This window comes from Micromys minutus, assembly GCF_963924665.1.
Source record: "Micromys minutus genome assembly, chromosome: 24".
NCBI classification, from domain to species: domain Eukaryota; kingdom Metazoa; phylum Chordata; class Mammalia; order Rodentia; family Muridae; genus Micromys; species Micromys minutus.
The window spans coordinates 18098621-18117166 of NC_137959.1; the positions used below are offsets into that span (position 1 = coordinate 18098621).

At 52.7% G+C, this 18546-nt stretch overlaps 1 protein-coding gene across 2 annotated transcripts in view; it reads left to right on the top strand.

Moving 5' to 3' along the window:
- The window catches only part of GNAO1 (G protein subunit alpha o1), a gene marked incomplete at its 5' end in the record, with an annotated part of 149062 nt that overhangs the window by 127711 nt on the left and 2805 nt on the right, over nt 1–18546 (top strand). Inside the window, 4 exons of one of the 2 annotated variants that reach the window (XM_080936989.1) lie at nt 2554–2682; nt 3647–3776; nt 7414–7567; nt 9316–13108. In XM_080936989.1, the coding sequence (XP_080793115.1) occupies nt 2554–2682; nt 3647–3776; nt 7414–7567; nt 9316–9503 (601 nt within the window). In that variant the 3' untranslated portion in view covers nt 9504–13108. Of the gene's footprint in view, nt 1–2553; nt 2683–3646; nt 3777–7413; nt 7568–9315; nt 13109–15753; nt 15908–18546 lie in introns of those variants that run through there. The other variant, XM_080936990.1, reaches the window with a different exon arrangement.

Consider the following 18546-nt stretch of genomic DNA (forward strand, 5'->3'; position numbering starts at 1 on the left):
GTCTCATACATACACATTCACATGCACACACTCACATGTATACACACACTCACATGCACACACACGCACACACACACATACTACCTGTCACCACTTCCTTCAGCTATTTTTAGATACTCTTTCTGCTGTAGCCAATATTTCCTGACTATTACCTTGAAATATGGAGTCCAGCTCACCTTTCTTTTTCTCGCATGCTTCCACTGCCTCCAGTTTGCTGCTCTGAGCCCCCCACTCCCTTTGAACCCCCCACTCCCTCTCAACCCCCATTCCCTCTCAAACCCCCACTCCCTCTCAACCCCCACTCCCTCTGAACCCCCCACTCCCTCAATCCCCCACTCTCTCTGAACCCCCATTCCCTCTCAAACCCCCACTCCCTCTGAACCCCCATTCCCTCTCAACCCCCCACTCCCTCTCAACCCCCACTCCCTCTCAACCCCCATTCCCTCTCAATCCCCCACTCTCTCTGAACCCCCATTCCCTCTCAAACCCCCACTCCCTCTGAACCCCCATTCCCTCTCAACCCCCCACTCCCTCTCAACCCCCATTCCCTCTCAACCCCCCACTCCCTCTCAACCCCCACTCCCTCTCAACCCCCACTCCCTCTCAACCCCCATTCCCTCTCAACCCCCCACTCCCTCTCAACCCCCACTCCCTCTGAACCCCCATTCCCTCTCAACCCCCATTCCCTCTCAACCCCCCACTCCCTCTCAACCCCCATTCCCTCTCAACCCCCCACTCCCTCTCAACCCCCACTTCCTCTCAACCCCCCATTCCCTCTGAATCCCCCATTACCTCTGAATCCCCCCAATCCCTCTGAACCCCCCATTACCTCTGAATGCCCCCCAGTCTCATCCTCTGGCTCTCCTTTGCCACATTCTCTGGTCATGTGTCCTGTGCTACCCATCAGAGAGAAAGCCAACAGCAAGATGAAGCAGGGAGACAGAAAGACAGACTCAAGGGTAGCTTTGCCGTGTATCCCAGGTTTACCTAGAGAATATTTTATAGCTCAGACAGGCTTCAGAATTCTCCATCCTGCCTCAGCCTCCGAGTGCTGTGACAGCAGGTGCGTGGCCGCCACCTCTGCTCTCATAAATGCTACTTGGGTTCCAGTGTTGTGTGCTTTTAGGTGTCAAACTGCCCCTGATAAGGCTGTGAAACCACCCAGCTCCAGGAGGAGCCATTAACATCCTAAAATCCCAATTCATCACCATACCATAGCACCCCACCCCAACCCTGTCCCAGGCTCGGAGGGACAGGGAGCCAGCCTGTTCCTAGACTGCTGTTTCACTCACCCTTGGTGAGCATAATACTTTGTCACTTTACGTGAGGCCCTCCCACATCAATCATTAAACAAGCACATGTCATATAAAATTGCCTGCAGGACCAATCTTATGACGCCATTTTCTTAATTAAGACTCCCTCTTCCCAAATATGTCTAGGTTTGTGTCAAGTTGGAAAGAAACAACCAGCCTACATGGTTTGGGAGGCATAAAGTGAGAGCAGGGGCCAGCTTGTATGTGTTCAGAGGATGTTACCCAGCAAGACAAAGGAAAGGGTTCGCCAGGCCTAGTGTCTGACAGGATCATGGAGGTTAGCCTGAAAGAATTGGCCATTAGTAGCTGTGGACAAGGAGAGTCAACCACTGAGGACTGAACGCAAAACCTTCCCAGATACATTCTGGCCTCCTAAGGGACCTGGGCAGGTCCAATATCACAGACCTACTCTGGTGCCTCAGCTCCTTCCCTTGACCACCCCCATTTTGAACATTTGAAGAACCCTAATTCCAGAGATCCAGGTTCCAGGGAGGTCCTACCCCTGCTTGGCTGAGGTAGACCCCCCCCCCAACCCCCCACTTACAAGAGCATCAAATGGGAAGAGGCACACAGACCTCTTGGTAAAAAAGGAGGAAGTATCAAATGATAGATGGATGCTCAGAGCCTCTCAAAGTACCATAGAGCTCTAAGCACGAAGACTGTGGAGCCATGGGACTGTCAAGCACCGAGCCTCAGTTTTTTAATGTGTCAGGCAGTACATTTGGCACCGAAAAGTTAAAGATGGAGCATGAATACATGTAAGGAATAGAACCTGGGACTGGAGAGGTGGTTCACTGGTTAATAGCACTGGCTGTTCTTCCGGAGGCCCTGAGTTCAATTCCCAGCACCTACATGGTAGCTTACAACTGTCTGTGATCTGAGACCCTCTCTGACCTCTATGGTGCACATGCATGTGGTGCAGAGACATTCATGTAGACAAGACACACACATACTATCAAAATAGATATATTTTTAAAAAGAATAGATGTTACCTATTGGCAATTGTTATTTTTAAATGAAGACATAACAAAACTGTGCTATGAACTGGGTGGTCTCATTCGCTGGGTCTGTGTGCCCAGCTCCTTTGAGTCTGAATAAGAGGACCTCAGGCTCTCGCTTGCCCCACCTCCGTTGGTCCCACAGTCAACCTTGCAAAAGCTGTGGCTGATATCAGACTCTAACGGTGGTGAGCCTAGAACAGGTCCCAGGTCCATGGACTCTTGTATGTCCTCATCCCCAGCTACCTGGACAGCCTGGATAGGATTGGAGCCGCTGACTACCAGCCCACTGAGCAGGACATCCTCCGAACCAGGGTCAAAACAACCGGCATCGTAGAAACCCACTTCACCTTCAAGAACCTCCACTTCAGGTGAGGCCTGAGGACATGGGGTACGGGATGGACCTGGAGATGTGCCAGAAAGATGGGGGAATGTTCATGCCCTGCCTCACCTCGTCTGGATAGCCAGGTAGCATCTTGCCTCAAGGCTAGTTCTCATTTGGTCAGACAGCTAGATACCAGAAGAAGCCCATCTGGGTACTTGGTTTCTGCCAAGTTCAAAAGCTAAAAATAACTAGTGACTTGCTTAAGAGCCCCTTGGAAGGGAGCATGGCAGTAAGCCTGAACCAGGTGGGTAAGCCCAAGCAATGCCTGAAAGACCAAAGATCACTATAATCTCAAAGCTAGAGAAGCTGAGAAAGAAGATCTTCTGATGGAGAACTCAGGGAAGGCAAGGTCTAAAAAAATAAACAAACAAAAGTCTTACCACTGCAAACTCGTCCAATCTCATCTGATCTTGGAAGCTAAGCAGGGTCAGGCCTGGTTAGTACTTGGATGGGAGACTGCCTGGGAATACCTGGTGCTGTAGGCTTAAAAAAACAAAAACAAAACAAAACCAAAAAAAAAACAGAAAAAGCCAAAAAAGCAAAAACAAGTTTTCCCCAGATGCAGGCTCTGAGGACCTAATAACAAGGGCCTGAACTGTGCTGCTGGGTTTCCAGAACCCTATTGAAGGATTTTTGTCTCCTAAGAGTAACCTGTATGTCCTATGTAAGGCCTGGCGACCCCTGTTCTGTCTTCCAGGTCTGGTGTTTTGATATCAGGTGAAGCTAGGAGAAGAGCTGAGGCAGGGCTTTGAGTCAGTGTACTTGAGCACACAGTTCAGTCCTGGAACAGGTCTCATGGGTAATGAGAGCTGCTCCAGTCCCAAGGGTGGCAGTGGCTCATCTGTCCGTCTGTTGGGGCTCAGAATGAGGTAGTGCGCGCCCGCCGCTCATCGCTCTCAGCACTAGCTCCCGGAACCCCGGCCCTCACTGCTTTCTCTGACTGCCTGCAGGCTGTTTGACGTTGGAGGCCAGCGATCTGAACGCAAGAAGTGGATCCACTGCTTTGAGGATGTCACGGCCATCATCTTCTGTGTCGCACTCAGCGGCTATGACCAGGTGCTCCACGAGGACGAAACCACGGTGAGTGACCTCAAGTGACAGCTGCCCATAGACCAGGTCAACAGTGGGAGGCCTCGGGCCTCACAGACGGGCTGTGCCAAGCTCCCTTGCCTATTTTGTATTGCCAAGGCAGTTGCCAAGTGAGGTCAGTGTGGCAGAGGTAGCTGGGAGCCTCCTGTTGCCGTCTGTGTACTAATTCACTACAAATAACATATCAGAGTCGGGGTCTTGGCCAGAAAGCACCTTGTTAGTAAACAACAGAGTAACAGAGCTGTCAGACAAGAAAAACAAATTAAATCCTACAAAACAAGACTACAGCCAAGCAAGGGCATACATGCAACAGAAAAGGTGGTTTAGCTTGTCTGCCCTTCCCTGGGTACTGGCCAGCTAGAGAGGTATGGGGCTGCCTGACCAAGAAGGACACCAAGATTGGAAGCATACTGGTGAGTGTCAAGTGTGACTTTGGGATTTCTCATCCACACCCAGTGTCTGAGACCTGCCACCTGGCTGAAGAGGGGGCCTTTACCTGCCTTCCCCTTGGCCTTATCCTGGCTCTACTTCTCATTGGTATACTGCTAAATTCAGGCGGTGACCTTTCTGCCTGGGTTCCTGTCATGCGTAAGGCAGACAGTAATAACTCCAGCCTTGTCTAAGGCTGCTGGTCCTGGAAGTGTTTCTGGCTTGGCAGTGCCCAGCTTGTGGGTATACTGTTATCACTGGTGATTGCCCTGAGCCAGATACATCCACTGAGCTTTTCCCATTTGGAATTTAAGCCTACAAGTCTATGGACCTGTTCACAGAGCCTGGAAAGGGACCCAGGCCTCAAGCATGTCCTACTGGTCAAGGGAGGCAAGTGGGGCTTGCGGCTGTGGGCTCACACTTTGGCATCTGCCCTCCTGTCTGGAATACAATCAGACCCTTCACCCTGAGCCTTTGAAATCAGCACCAGGGGTCACTGGAGGGGGTGTGTGGTCAGGCTAGTCTTGAATAAGACTTATCTTCGTTATGAGTTTGATTTGTTTACTGGTCCCAGGCCAGCCATTACTGGTGTCCGTGGAGGGTGTGAATGAGCTCTGGGTAGTGTTGTGAGGGTACGGTGCCGGTAGAGGAGGACCCGCCGTCTTGACTGCCTTTTGGCTAAGCTGCTGGTAGAAGGGGTGTTCTGGGTTTTCATTATGTGCTAGCTGGCATTCAGCGCTGTCACTCACAGTGGCTGTGGCAGGGAGTGGTCTAGTCCCAAGCCCCAGAGTGGGGTGGAGAAAACATGTCCTCAACTGCTCTTGAACCCAAGACTGTGACTATCCAAAGCCCAAGACATTCTTTGTTAGTACACCCATCCGAATGCCTGACCCAGTACATTCTCCACAACTGTGAGCTCCTCTGTGCTACTACTAGAGATGTCTTACCCATGGCCTACCTTTTCTCCTGGTCACATCTGGAAGATGCCACACCCAGCATGGAACTGAAAAAGAGTCAAGGAGCTGGAGGCCGGATGGGAGAAGACCCTTCCCACTGGACCATGGCTTCTTTTTTGGGCCTACCCTGCCAGAACCAAGGCCTGGGACCACCAGCTGTGAGGCCAGGCCCTCAGCAGTTCCCAGAGCACAGAATAGGCCTAAGGGAATGTCCAGTAGGCACCAAGCCTCTTGGCCTCAGGTCTCCAGGTTGGAGGTAGCCAGCCTTACTTGCCTTACCTGTAGCAGCCAGGCCCTGAAGCTCTGTCCTCCACTGTTCTTCCTGACTCTCTCAGCCCTTCCCCTGCCTCCAGCTCATTCCCCAGTTTTCTTGCTTTCCTCCACAAGGGCTGGAGGTAAGAACCTTGGGGAAGGAAAAGCATGTGAGCCGAAGTCAGAAGCAAGCTCTTCCGAGAGTTCTCCCTTCCCAAGGCTGGCCATCCAACAGCCAGGGAAGAGAACCAAGCCTCCAAGGAAACAAGGGTTGCCCTCCAACTTTCCAGCAGCCCACAGCAGCAGCACCGTGTTGTAGTAGCAATGAACTAATATTGTCGAAATGAAACTAGCGGTTGTCGGAAGTGGGGAGCATGTGTGTGAGATAGACAGTTTGGGATTCAGATGGATCCAATCCAAGGCCTGGCATCACTCCTGCCAGCTCTGTGACCGTGTATAATCGACACACCTTCCTCAGGCTGTACTGTGGGGAGATGGTGGCAAAGCCGCCTGATGAGCTAAGAGCTGGAATGCTGTCTGCACAGACACCTCAGTGACAGGCAGTGCCACACCTCTGTCCAGATGATGTAGCCAGGGACAGGTGGTAGCATATGGATGCTCTTCCCTGGGAGGCAAGATGTAGGCATCAATTACCCAGTCCTTGGTCCTCAGCCTTCCCCTGAAGCCAGCTCTGCACTTCCCTCCCTGGCCTGTGGGGAAAGTTGGGGCTGCAGAGACAAAGCTGTCTGGAGGCAGCTCCCGGAGCTAGGCCAGGAAGGCCCTGCGGTTAGTGGCTGCCCAACATCGGACCAGCCACCCTGCCCGCTGCACCCTGGGACCCTGCGGGTTCATCTTGTTCTCGTACCTGCTCTCAGCGCCACCCAGCCAGGCCACAGGCTGCCACAACTTCACCACTACTGCCACGAGCGCCTGCAGGGCCTTTTCTTACCAAAGCAAGGCCAAAACCATGGGCAGATTCTGAGAGACCCTCCAAGCCCAGCAGGTATGAAGCACCTCCCTCTGATCAAACATGAGCTAAGAGTTGAAAGCAGCAGGTTCTCAGGGCCCCGCTGGGTGACCTTGCTGTGAATGCCCCAAGCCTGTGCTCCATGCTGGCTTCGAGCCCAGGCCGTCCTCCCCACACAGCCTTCTACCCCAGCCACACAGCACCCAGCACAAGGCAGATGAAGCCTGTGTAGGTGCCTCGCACAGTTGCCCTGGACTTCCTGGGTCTGAGACCTGGATCAATTTTTCAGGATTTCACTGTTTTTTTTTTTTCTCTTGTGTTTGCTGTTGGGTTTTTAGCTTCCTTTCAGTTTTAATCTGTTTTGCTGAGTTTCTTCCTGGGGTCTCCTGGCCCCTCTTCTGAGAAACCAGCCCCAACTCCCAGCTTTCCTAGAGGGAGCTTCCCTCAGCCCAGCCATAGCCCAGTCATCCAACAAAGTCACCCAACCAACCAAGGCCACAGCAACATCACCCCCGAGACGCTGTCCCCCTGGTATCTGCTTCCAACTCAGGATTAATTCGAGGACCTCACTCCTCGGTTAATGTTGTTCAACTGAATGCGTGCACCCTCCTGACCTCGCTGGCAAAAATGAATGAGACCTTGGTAGAGAAGTCTGCATGATCCACGATTTCGTGTAGACATGTTGGATGGTGGTTGTACCCCTGTCCTCTACGCGTGCATGGTGCATATCCTCTCCAGGGACTGCAGCCTCTGCAGTGACCTCACTGCCCTGCCCAGGCCAGCTCTCTCTGAAAGGGACAGCACTCCTGACCCACCCCAGCTCCAACCAAACCTGCCTGTGTGTGGAATGAAGCAGGGACATGTCCTGTTTGTCCATGTGGGCCCTCTGTCTGTCCCCAGTAATGCATTAAGAGCATTGGTGGCCCATCCCTCTGCTTGTCTTGCTGTGTCATAGCCACAGTAGGTCAGTAGGTCAGGGTGCTGGGTACAGCTAGCCCTCACCTATATCTCCACTCTGTTGCAGAACCGCATGCATGAATCCCTGAAGCTTTTTGACAGCATCTGCAACAACAAGTGGTTCACAGACACATCTATCATCCTGTTTCTCAACAAGAAGGACATATTTGAGGAGAAGATCAAGAAGTCCCCACTTACCATCTGCTTTCCTGAATATACAGGTAGAGCCTCCTCATCTCACACAGCCCCTTGCAGCTACGGGGCAGCCGGGGAAACACTGCTGTGCCTGAGTGTATCCAGATCACCCTGAAAAATCCACCCCCAAAGACCTCTACTAGAGCCAGGCAGCTCGGTACTGGGCCCCTGGCTTGTCACATCTCCATCTCGGGTGTAATATTAGCAATCCTAAGGGGAAACAAGTGAGGCATGTATAAGCAGAGGGCGCATGCGCAGTGGGAACTCACAATGTCAAAGAGACAACAAACCTGGTCTTGAAATAAGGTAGTGTAGCAGGGTCTATCCTTACTTAGCACCTGGAGACAAGCCAGTTCTTGTCAGCTGTTCTCAGGTGGCCAGGTCCTAGAGGACACGAATCCTGACAGCATGTGTCTGTGGATCATGGCCTGAGGTCAGCCAAGCAGCACAGTGTTCTACACCCTGCCCTTCCTACAGTTGTTTCTATAAATCGGGCTGGGAGGCCAGTAGGCCAGTAAGCAAGGACTCCAAGAGCATTCAGCTGAGGAGAACAGGGCTCAGCCTCCCTCGACAGCCAGCCAGATTCTTCTCCAGCTTTAAGGTGGTGAGACCCCCCCCCCACTTGTGTGCTGGTCACCAAATGAGTCAAGACAGGAGGGGACCCTAACTGAGCAGAGACTAGCCTTAAGTCCAGCCCTGACTTAACAAACAGCGTGATCTGTTAGATGCTCAAGGCAAGACCTGTGGCCTACACGTGTACCTGAGATGGCTGGGACTCCTTCAGATTTGTCACCCCAGCTCTGCACTGTGGCTCAAATCCCAGCTCCTTCCTTACCAAATGGTCCCCATATAGACTATGCTAGACCTGGATTCTTGAAAGCTTGGGCAGTAAGGGGGTGGGAGGCTTCCATGCAGAGTTGAAGTCTTACCCATCTGGTCTTCCTCCAAGCCAGCGCTTTCTACCTGACATCCTCTCCCTGGACTTACCAGGGAGCCAGACCAATGTGAGACACCTTGGAAGAATATCAGCAAGTCAGCTCTCAGTTGTCCCAAGACAATGAGGACAGTGTCAAGGAGAGAGGAAAGAGGGCTGGAGAAATGGCTCAGCAGTTAAGAGCACTGACTGCTCTTCCAGAGGTCCTGAGTTCATTTCAATTCCCAGCAACCACATGACGGCTCACAGCCATCTGTAATGGGATCTGATGCCCTCTTCTGGTGTGTCTGAAGATAACGGCAGTGTACTCATACATAAAATAAATAAATCTTTCAAAAGCATTATAAAAAAGGAGAGGGGAAGAGGAGCCCACAGCACCTCATAGCCAGGCAGAGTACGTGGTCCTCCTACCTTCTCTGTAGGAAGGTCCTTGCCCTCTCTGCAGTCTCGCAAGCACACAGAGAGGCAGAACCTGCTTAAACCCAGGCTTCCATCCCCCACCTGCAGCTTGTGGTAAGACAGAATTTTCATCAGGAGTCTGTAGGCTGTGTGAGAAGAAAGTAGCTTCCCAGGCCTCACCCTCGGAAAGCCCGTCACTGGGAAACGAGTGTTCTGTTGTTTCCTAAGGTGATCCCTGCTCTGGGTTTTCACCACCAGCTGGCTGGCATAAGCTGGTTGCTGGAGTTGAGTCCGTAGGCTTCCTACTCTGTTGCTTTCTAGCGGTCCTGAGGAGGCGTTTGGCACCTGCTCCATGGCCACTGGCCTGACACACAGTGACACAATGGCCAGCCCAGGGCTTGGGTACCTCCCCTCACTGATCCCTGATGTTTCATCTTGCAGGCCCCAGTGCCTTCACAGAAGCTGTGGCTCACATCCAAGGGCAGTATGAGAGTAAGAATAAGTCAGCTCACAAGGAGGTCTACAGCCATGTCACCTGTGCCACGGACACCAACAACATCCAGTTCGTCTTCGATGCCGTGACGGATGTCATCATCGCCAAAAACCTTCGAGGCTGTGGACTCTACTGAGCCCTGGTCGTCTACCCTGCCACTCACTTCTCCCCTGGACCCAGAGCTCTGATCAGATGTTCACTGAAGCAAACCCCGGAGGCTGGCCTGGGGGAAGGAGGAAGCATCCTTTGAGCAGTCCCCACCCTACCCAATTCCAGCTGCCTGACTCGTGGGAACAGGGTTGGGCAGAATCATGGAGCACCACACACCACAAGGCCAGAGACCACTGCATGCCATTTGGGTGCTGCTCACTGGCCAGCTGTGCCTCTTACTTAGGGGCCAAGTGGGCAACACTGCCATCTGGTTCAGAATGGGCATGTCCTGTTCTCTGTACCTCCTACTCAGTGTTCTGGTGTCTCTTCCACCTTCGGTGACAGGGTGGCTGGCAGGATGGCCCCGTGGCGAGTGCTGGTTGATTAGGGGATAGTTGATGCCTTCTCTCAGCTTTCCTTGGGGTCTGTTTGGTAGAGGGCGGTTCCGTCGACAAAAACCAACGTGGAATCAGGCCACTTTTGGGGTGCAAAGACTCAGACCTTGGGGAAGGGTTCTCTCCTCCTTCACCTTGAATCTTGGTCCTTCTCTGGTGATCTTCTCTTACCCTTGGGCTCCCCAGGATATTCAACCCCGACTCCCATGGGGTTGGGAATATTCTGTAAGACTGGCTGACTGCAAAGGTGCTTGGTGGAGGAACTGTCCTGTACCATGGGGTGGGGGACAAGCAGCTCTTTCCTGATGGTAAACCCTGAGAATGCCATCTGCTGGCACTACTCACACAGGCTTCATGTCACAGATAGAGCAGACAGCAGCCTTTCAACTGGAGGTTGTTTAGGCAGAAGCATGGCAGACTTAGGAGCCAGGCCCTGAAGGGTGGGCTCAGGAGGAGTGTAAACCAACTCAGACATACTCAGCTAGCCCCCTGGGTGGGTAAGAGTCCTAGGAACCTGTGGGGGTGGGATTTGCTGCAGAGATTCTTAAACAAAAGGAAGTGCTGTGGTTTTTGGCAACCCTAGCCTCAGCTGAGGACAGTCAGCACCTGTCCCTGCCATTTCTAGACATCTCCATTCAGCTGGTAGAACAGCCAGAGGTTCAGATGGGCTTGAGTGCTCATGTGGCAGGCTCTGCCGAAGGATGCAGATGTGCTCCAGGGCAGTCGAGAAAGGTCTATACCTAGAAGGGTCTCTGCCTTCCTCAAGCCCCGTATGTTCCTGGCTTCCCCTCTGAGCCCTGCTCTGTCACAGCAGGCAGAACCCTGGCCCTCTTTCAGAGTCCCAGTGACCTTGCCACCAGCTCTGGATTTGTTGGTTCCAACAAGAACAGAACTCTGGATGGTCTAGGCAGACACAGGGACCTTCCCCAGTGCCAAAGCTCGTAGGGGAGACCCTTTGGGGAGCTCACCCCAGTCTGGCTGCCTCACCCTCTCCCTCTACCCATATTTGCTGCCACCGCATTCATCTCTATCATTTTAGGACCCTGTGCCATATATTAGGAGGTGACAAGAAGAGACTGGAGACCACAGTCTCAGTGACCTGCTGTGATGGCGAAGGCCAATTCAGTCCTTAGGCCAACAGCAGTTATTTCTCAGCATTGCTCCTGGGTGTGGCCGCCTGTGTCTACAGACTGTAACCCCAAGTGTAATAGCACCTGCCATCAAGGGACGTTAGCCAAACCCCAACTTTTAAGACCATTTTTAGGTAGAAGTCACCACCCCTAGCCATTCCCTACTGCTCCCATTCCACAAGCAGCCCCTCCAAGTCACTGCAGCAAAATTGCCAGAGTCCTGGGCTAGAATCAGGGCCTGTACCCAGCCTCCCCACTCCTGTCCCCAAAGCTGCCTTCTCCTTCAACCTACTGAGTTCAGCCTAGTGCCTTGCACCGCTCTTGGCCTCAAGTAGGGAGGTCTTAGGCTATCTCCTATCAGCCTTCAAGAACGTGGTCCATAGGGGAGTGTCCTGTCTCCTACCTGTGTCATCACCAGCGGCCCTACCATGGGGGACAAATGTGCATGACAGCTGAATCTTGGCTCCGTCGTGGCTTTGGGTATGGGGGAAGTGTTGAAAGTGACCAGATCAGGGGAATGTCCCTATGTGCAGTGGGGCCATGCTATAGTTTCTAAGTAGTCTAACTCAGCAGGCCAGGAGCCAGTGTCCAGGAAGAGTACCTCACCATATTCGTGGAACTGTGCCTGTTGTCTAGGTACCTGTGGGCAAGTCCTGTGCCCTGTGCCCATGTCCATTCCAAGAATCTTTCCTTTAAGCATAGGTAGAGGCCTCTGAGCTGTGCTGGGTGCTGCTGGGCTCTGATGTGGGGATGGGAATGGAATCCTCCCAGTCTGAGCCACTGGGTAGTAGTACTGGCCTTCAGACTCTCTCGATCCCTTCTGTGGATGGAACCCCTAGATCCTGGTGCCCTGTCCCCTTGTCCCTCTTGTGTACCGTGCAGAAGACCTCCATCATCTCAGCCCAGGCCCATACCCTGTTGGGAACTGGAGGCATCTGACCTGTGTGGCCTGCACTGGATATGACTGAGTGCCCTGACCAACCCCATACCCGGCTCTCCACAGGGAAGGTGACAGTGTCCACCCCAGCCCTTGCCTTCTGCAGAAAGTACTCCTGCAAGAGTTGTGCCTGTGGTTCCCACATACTACATGCTACAGCCAGTGACCTGAGGGCAGGGTTCACTCTTCTGACCCTCTCCCCTTCATCTGACCCAGCCTCTTGACCCGGAGATCCACCGCACCCAGGAGAGACTCATGAACCCTCCAGATCTTCCCTCCTGACCCAGTAGTAGCCTGTCGTCGCCCTCTTCTGAAGATCCTGGAGGCACAGAGCATCTTCTAGCTGCCACCCCTTTTTTCTAGACCTGCAAGCTCCAGATACAGACCCACAGCTTTCCAGAACCCAGTCCTGGGGCTCCAGCTCCATTGTTCCTGAGCCACTGGAGGCAAGAACCTTCTAGGTTGTTAATCCCATCAAGCTACAAGCTAAAAAAAGAAATTTCCAGAATCCTAAAGAACAGGGCCAGGAGTGTAAACAGACTTCCCCACACCCCACTGCTCAGAAGAGAGCCGTGTACACATCTGCTTAGAGAGTGGGGCTCAGGTTCACTGCTGACCACAGGCCCATGCTCTATGGTCACCATGTCAAGGAGGGAGCAGGTGGAAGAAAACCAGGAATAATGGCCCCTATCCAAAGTCCTGGGTCCTCTAGGCAGAGTGCACTACCCTATGACAGGCAGCTTTCTTCTCTTCCCCAGGCACAAAAAGACACCAGCAGAAACAGTACCCTTCCCAGCAGTCCTCTTCCCCCTCCCCTTCCCTTAGCCTCCTGCACCAGCCACAGTGGCCCACCCAGCATGGACAGTAGCCCTCCACTTCCTGGTGTTCTCCCTGACTTCTGACTTGACCCCTGTGGCCTATGCACACGTACCCTCAAGTCCCAGGCCAGAGGCTGGGCACCCTATGTTCCCTTTAGCAGAGCCTTCTTAGGTGTACCAGCCCCACCTCTTGACCCACCGCCATCACCTACCCTCATTAACTGTAATTTTGTAAGAAGAGTGACTTGCTGGTTAATAAATACCTAGTTATTGTAATAATTTATTGGCTGCCATAATGTATTTATTAGTCACCCACCATTAATAAAAAGTGCCAGCTCTTTCTAGCATGAGTGTGATGTGTTGTGTCAGTGCCAGATAAGCCCACACACCAGGTTCTCATAGTGCTGTCGGGAATGCTGGCCACCCTCCGCACTCCCAGCATGCCAAGGGCAGAAGGTAGATCTGCCCTGTGCTAAGCTGCTTCCCAGCCAGGTACCCTAGTACTCCTGCCTGGTGTCTCAAGATAGCTAGGAGCCATGGCACATGCTCTGGTGCTGGTCATTGGGACATGGTTTTCTGCTGTTCTCAGAACAGCTCTGCTGCCACTTGGGCAGGTATCTGACTGTGAGAACTTTGGGGCTGGGGAGGGTTCCGGTGGCTCCGTGCGAAGGCAATAGCAGGCAGGTGGCTGCTGGCCATCTGCGACCCTGACTTCTCTTTTTTTTCAAATGGTGGTGTGTGATATGAATGCCGCTGGCGTAAGCTCTGTGCTCTGGGCGTGTTGGTGATGGGCTCTTGAGGGACGGCTCTCAGGCTGAGTGTGGGAAAGAGTCTCAGTACCGGCGCTCCCCCACTGGCACCTCCCCTTCTTACTCCCGGAGTTCTGTCCAGGTCTGCTGCATGCCCTGACCCTGCAGAGCAGGTCTGTGTACATCCTCCGACCCCAGAACCTCTGCTAATCTTGTTGCTCCCAGGACCTCGGTTCTCGTTAAAGCCTATGGTCACTGTGTTACTGGACTCAGAGTGGACTACGGTGTTGGGGTAGGGACTGTGGTGGGCTGAGGCTCAGCTGGCAGGGATCCAGGAGCCTTGGTGACCTGCTCTTCAGTCCTCCAAACTTAAGCTTTAGCGACCCTTAAGGATCCTTCAGCCCTGTCCATAGCATGTGGTCCCCAACCTTAGCTTGTTTAACTCTGGTGACCCAACTGTGATCTCCTCCTGGTCCTCTAGAGTTCCCAGTGTCTGTACTGTGACCACCGCCATCTGTAGACTCAGCAGCTCTTAGGCCACGGACAGTGGAGTTGAGGACTTGCTTCTGGCTAAGGTTTTGCATTGACACCCATAGGACATGGTGCCCCCGTGGGGGCAGAATGTCTTTTCCTGTTGAATCTTCCGGGTCTCAGAGCTTCCCTCCCAGACTTGCATTGGTTGCCAGTGTCACAGTGCTGGGTCCTGAACACAGGGCTACATGGTTCTACCTCCATGGCGAGAGTGTGCAAAGGACAGGGAGACTTTATCAGAGACTAAGAATGAAGGTTTCTGGGTTTGCTTAGCAGAGTCAGAGGACAGTAATTCACTGCAGATTCAAGAGGCACTGCATTTCTTTTTCTGTTGCCCAGGGGATGTGCGAAGCGGCTGAGAATTTGGGTCGTGCACCGCTACATTACCATCAACCCTCAGGGCCCAGTATATACTTCTGCTTCATGCAGGGGAGGGGATGGAAGCCAGAGCCTCCAGCATGCCAAGCAAGCACTCTATTAACCCATCCACACCTCCCAGGACTGTTCTCTTTAGAGTCACATTTGTGTCACCTTATTGTCCCCTCCAGGCAGGTAGAGCGCTGGGCATGGTGCTGGTGCAAGGTGGGTCCCGAGGACCAGCAGTGGTCACCGAGCCATCGCCCTTAGCCTCCTGCTCCGACGGGAAGGCAGAATGGCCAGCTGCCAGCAGCTAACCCAGCTCCTACTCTTTGTTTCAGGTCCATGAGCTTCAGCAATGTTCACCCACACTCACACCCATCCTGATGTTCACCAACACTCACACCCATCCTGTCCTCCTTCTTTATCTGCTAGAGAGATCTAGTGTGGATTCCTCAGAGCTTGGGTTCAGACCCCAGTGATAAGAGTCCCAGAGCTAGAACAGACTATTTAGAGACAGTAAGAGAGGCTGCCTCTTCCCACCCCTCTCTGTGTGGGGAGAGGTTCACTGACAGAGCAACAAGGCTCTCCTCTACCTCAAGAAATTGGCTTCCTGAAGTAAAATAAGTGACCCTTGCCTAGGATGAACAGCCATCCTCCTGAAACTCGGGCTTTTATTTTAGGTACACATCACATTCAGCCATTTACTAGACAAATTTCTGTATACAAGATAGTAATCCATATCTGCCACGCTTAAAACCTTGTAAGGATGGTTATGGCTGGTTTAGGCCAAGCAAGAGGAGGCATCCCCTGCCCCATCCTCGGAAATGGCCCTCCACATTCCTTGAATAGCTAGCTACCCTCAGGATGCTAGTAATGGCCACGCCATCATCTTCCTGGTGAGCACCCTCCCACCTGTTATCCCGTGAAAGAGGCCTGAGGAAGCAGAATCCAGACACAAGGAGAAACCCCAGCTGCCTGCAGTCCAACACCATGCTCACACACACGGCAAATAGAGACTATCACATGCCTAGCGACTCTGCCATCCGGACTCCGGGTATCCTAACCTCAGCCTTACCCAGAGAGCCACAGCTGGTCCCAGGCCAGTCTCCCATTGGCCCGGAATAGAATATCTACCTGGCCTGCATCAGATGCATCGTAGGCTTTGCACACTGACCTCCTGGAGGAGCCTGGGGTTCAGGGCCTCCTGGGTGCTACACAGCCCAGTCTCTCTTTACACCTAATTCTCTTCTTCTCTTCCCTGTCTCTGTGTGTGTCTCTCTCTGTCTTGCTCTCTCCCCTCCCCACCGGGGCTGCAGAACCGCATGCACGAGTCTCTCATGCTCTTCGACTCCATCTGTAACAACAAGTTTTTCATCGATACCTCCATCATTCTGTTCCTCAACAAGAAAGACCTCTTTGGCGAGAAGATTAAGAAGTCACCCTTGACCATCTGCTTTCCTGAATACCCAGGTAGGTGTTATCGTGACCTTGTATAAGAGAAAGCTCCTGCCAGTCCTGATTGTGGATCTGCATCCCCCACCCCCACCCCAGCCCTCACCCTTATCTCCATAAAAGAACAGCCTATGGGCTCCAGGAACAGACTGGGCCAGCACTGTGCAGACCAGCTAGAGAGCAAGGGGCCAGTGCAGGAGTCTGTCAGTATATTGGAGAAGCACTGAGACATAACCAGTTGTGGACATGTCCCTGAGTAGGGTGTGGCCTTACCCAAGCCATGGCAATTTATTCAGGGATCAAGGCAGGGACAGGACCACTGGTGTTCCTGTGCTTTCTTCCCCCAGAGGTCTCGGGACTTAGAAAAGCTTTCCAAGTTCTCATGAGACACCCATCCCTACCCTGGCCCAGCACAGCGGCCTGCCCGGGAAAGAAAAGGGGCCAGTGGCCTAAGTGTGGCTCTGGCACCTGTGCTCTGCCACCAGTTTGTCCTGCACATGCCACACCTTCGTCATCAGGCCAGATCTCTCCCTTACACAACCACACAAAAGCTCTTTTTTTCCTCCAGAACACACCATTCCAAATATCGCAAGCTTTCCCCTCCCCTGCCCGCATTTCTTCTGCCTTCACTGACCCTTTTCCCCCCACTTTGTATGGTTCTAGGAGTTTTGGGGTGGGAATGGATCACAACCAGCCTTCCCTGCCCCATGCTGAAACAGCTCTTTCCAAATGGGCATAGGAGGGAACCGCTAAAGCCAGGGTTGATTCAATGCCAGAGCTCAGCCCACCCCTCTAGAGACTGGACAGTTTTGGGGATCCCTTGGAGTAGAACCATGCTGAGGACAAGACCAACACCCCGAAAAGGCTAAGGGTGTATCCTGTACTTCAGGATGGAGTCCACATGTTGCATGGACCTGGAACTTACTGCCATAGCCCAGGAGTTAGTCTGTGGCACTCGTCTCAGGTCCTAGGGCCACACAGGTCCCCAGAGCCAGGCAAGGGGGTCCTAAACTGCAGCACAGGTGGGTGAGAGTCTGTCTCGGCTTCTTCAACAGCCAGGTGAAGGGCAAGGTACAGAGGGAACCAGTTGTCATATCTACTGCATCCCATTTTTATCTGTGTGCCATAGCAAACCATGATGGCACCTCAGGGTGGCTAGAGGAATGGGAAGAGAGACAGATGTTTGGCACCAGGTCTATATAACTGATAGTTAGCGCTGCCGTGGTACTGTGAGGAAGAAAAGGCTGAGGGAACCAAGGATGACCCTCTGCAGGCAGAGCCAGTGCAAAAACACCCCCAAAAGGCCAAGGAGGCCATGCCAATAGGCACAGCTCTTAAATTCCTCTGCCTCAGCAAGAATGTGGCATGGATGGCCAGTCTCACTGGTGTGGAGTAGTTGCTGGATATCCCCAGTTCTCCAGGGCCTGCAGAGCATACCGTTGGAATGCCAACCACATGAAGGGATAATAAACAGTCACAAATGGTATGCCACCGTGGGATATGGAGTTATGAGGACACAGAATGGGTAGGAGGAAGAGGGTTAGGAGATCACTGTCTGAGAACCAGGTGTTCACATCACTGGTGAACCAGGGGGCAGTACCTCCATCCGGAAGTCTACCTGTTCTTCTTGGAGCTTTCCATCTGGGAAGCTCCTTAATGGGCAGCCTCTACCAGTCCCTGCTCTCTGGTGGCTTTTCTGTGTCTCACCACTGAATGTGCTTCTGGTCTCAGTAGCTGTGTGATGAGGGCTGGAAGAGGCTAACCCCGACCCCACCTGAGGGATGTCCCCTTCACAGTGGCTCAGCACCAGCCAGCTTGGAGCTATCTTTTGTTTCAGAAGGAAAGTCCTTGCCAGCCAGTACCTCCAGTGGCCCACACCCCTGCCAACCAGCCTGTGCTTAGATTTCCCCCAGGATGCCATTGTTGTTTCTATACTAGGCCATACCCTAACAGACTGAGGGAAATGGGGCACCTTACTTGTTCTGGACTTTTCCAAACTTTTGTCGTGGTTGTCTATAGTATATGTTATTCAACTAAATGGTGCCTACAGGGAAGATTCAGCAGTACTTAGACTGTAGCTGGTTAGGAAACTCCTTAAATCACCCACAGATATGCCCTGTTACCCCCACCCAGCCTACCAGAACCAAAGGAACCCCAGAGGAATTGTTAGGTGTATTGTAGAGCCCAATGGGGATCTTGCATAATAATATCCTTTAAGATTGTCACTGTTCCCATGTCCTGGCTACCTACCTAAGAACTGAGACTTCCTACTGATGCCCCAGCCCACAGAGGGACCCTCAGAGGGAGCTACTACATAAAGAGAGACCACAGGCTGGCTTAATGCCCACCACACCTAACGTACCACAGACCTCTTGGTGCACCTCCTCCCTGGGCTTTGTTTGTAAGTTTGTTAGAATTGCAGGGTTGGGGTTAGAGATGGCTCAGTGATTAAAAGTGCTTCCTGCTCTCCCAGAGCATCCAATATCAGTTCCTAGCACACATCAGGTTCCTACCTCTAATTCCAGATCCAGGAGATCCAATGCCCTCTCTGGCTTCCATGGGCACCTGCACTCACATGTGCATATACTCACACAGGTACATATACATACACATAAAAAAAATAAATCTTAAAAGAGTCAAATGGGCTGGGGAGGTGG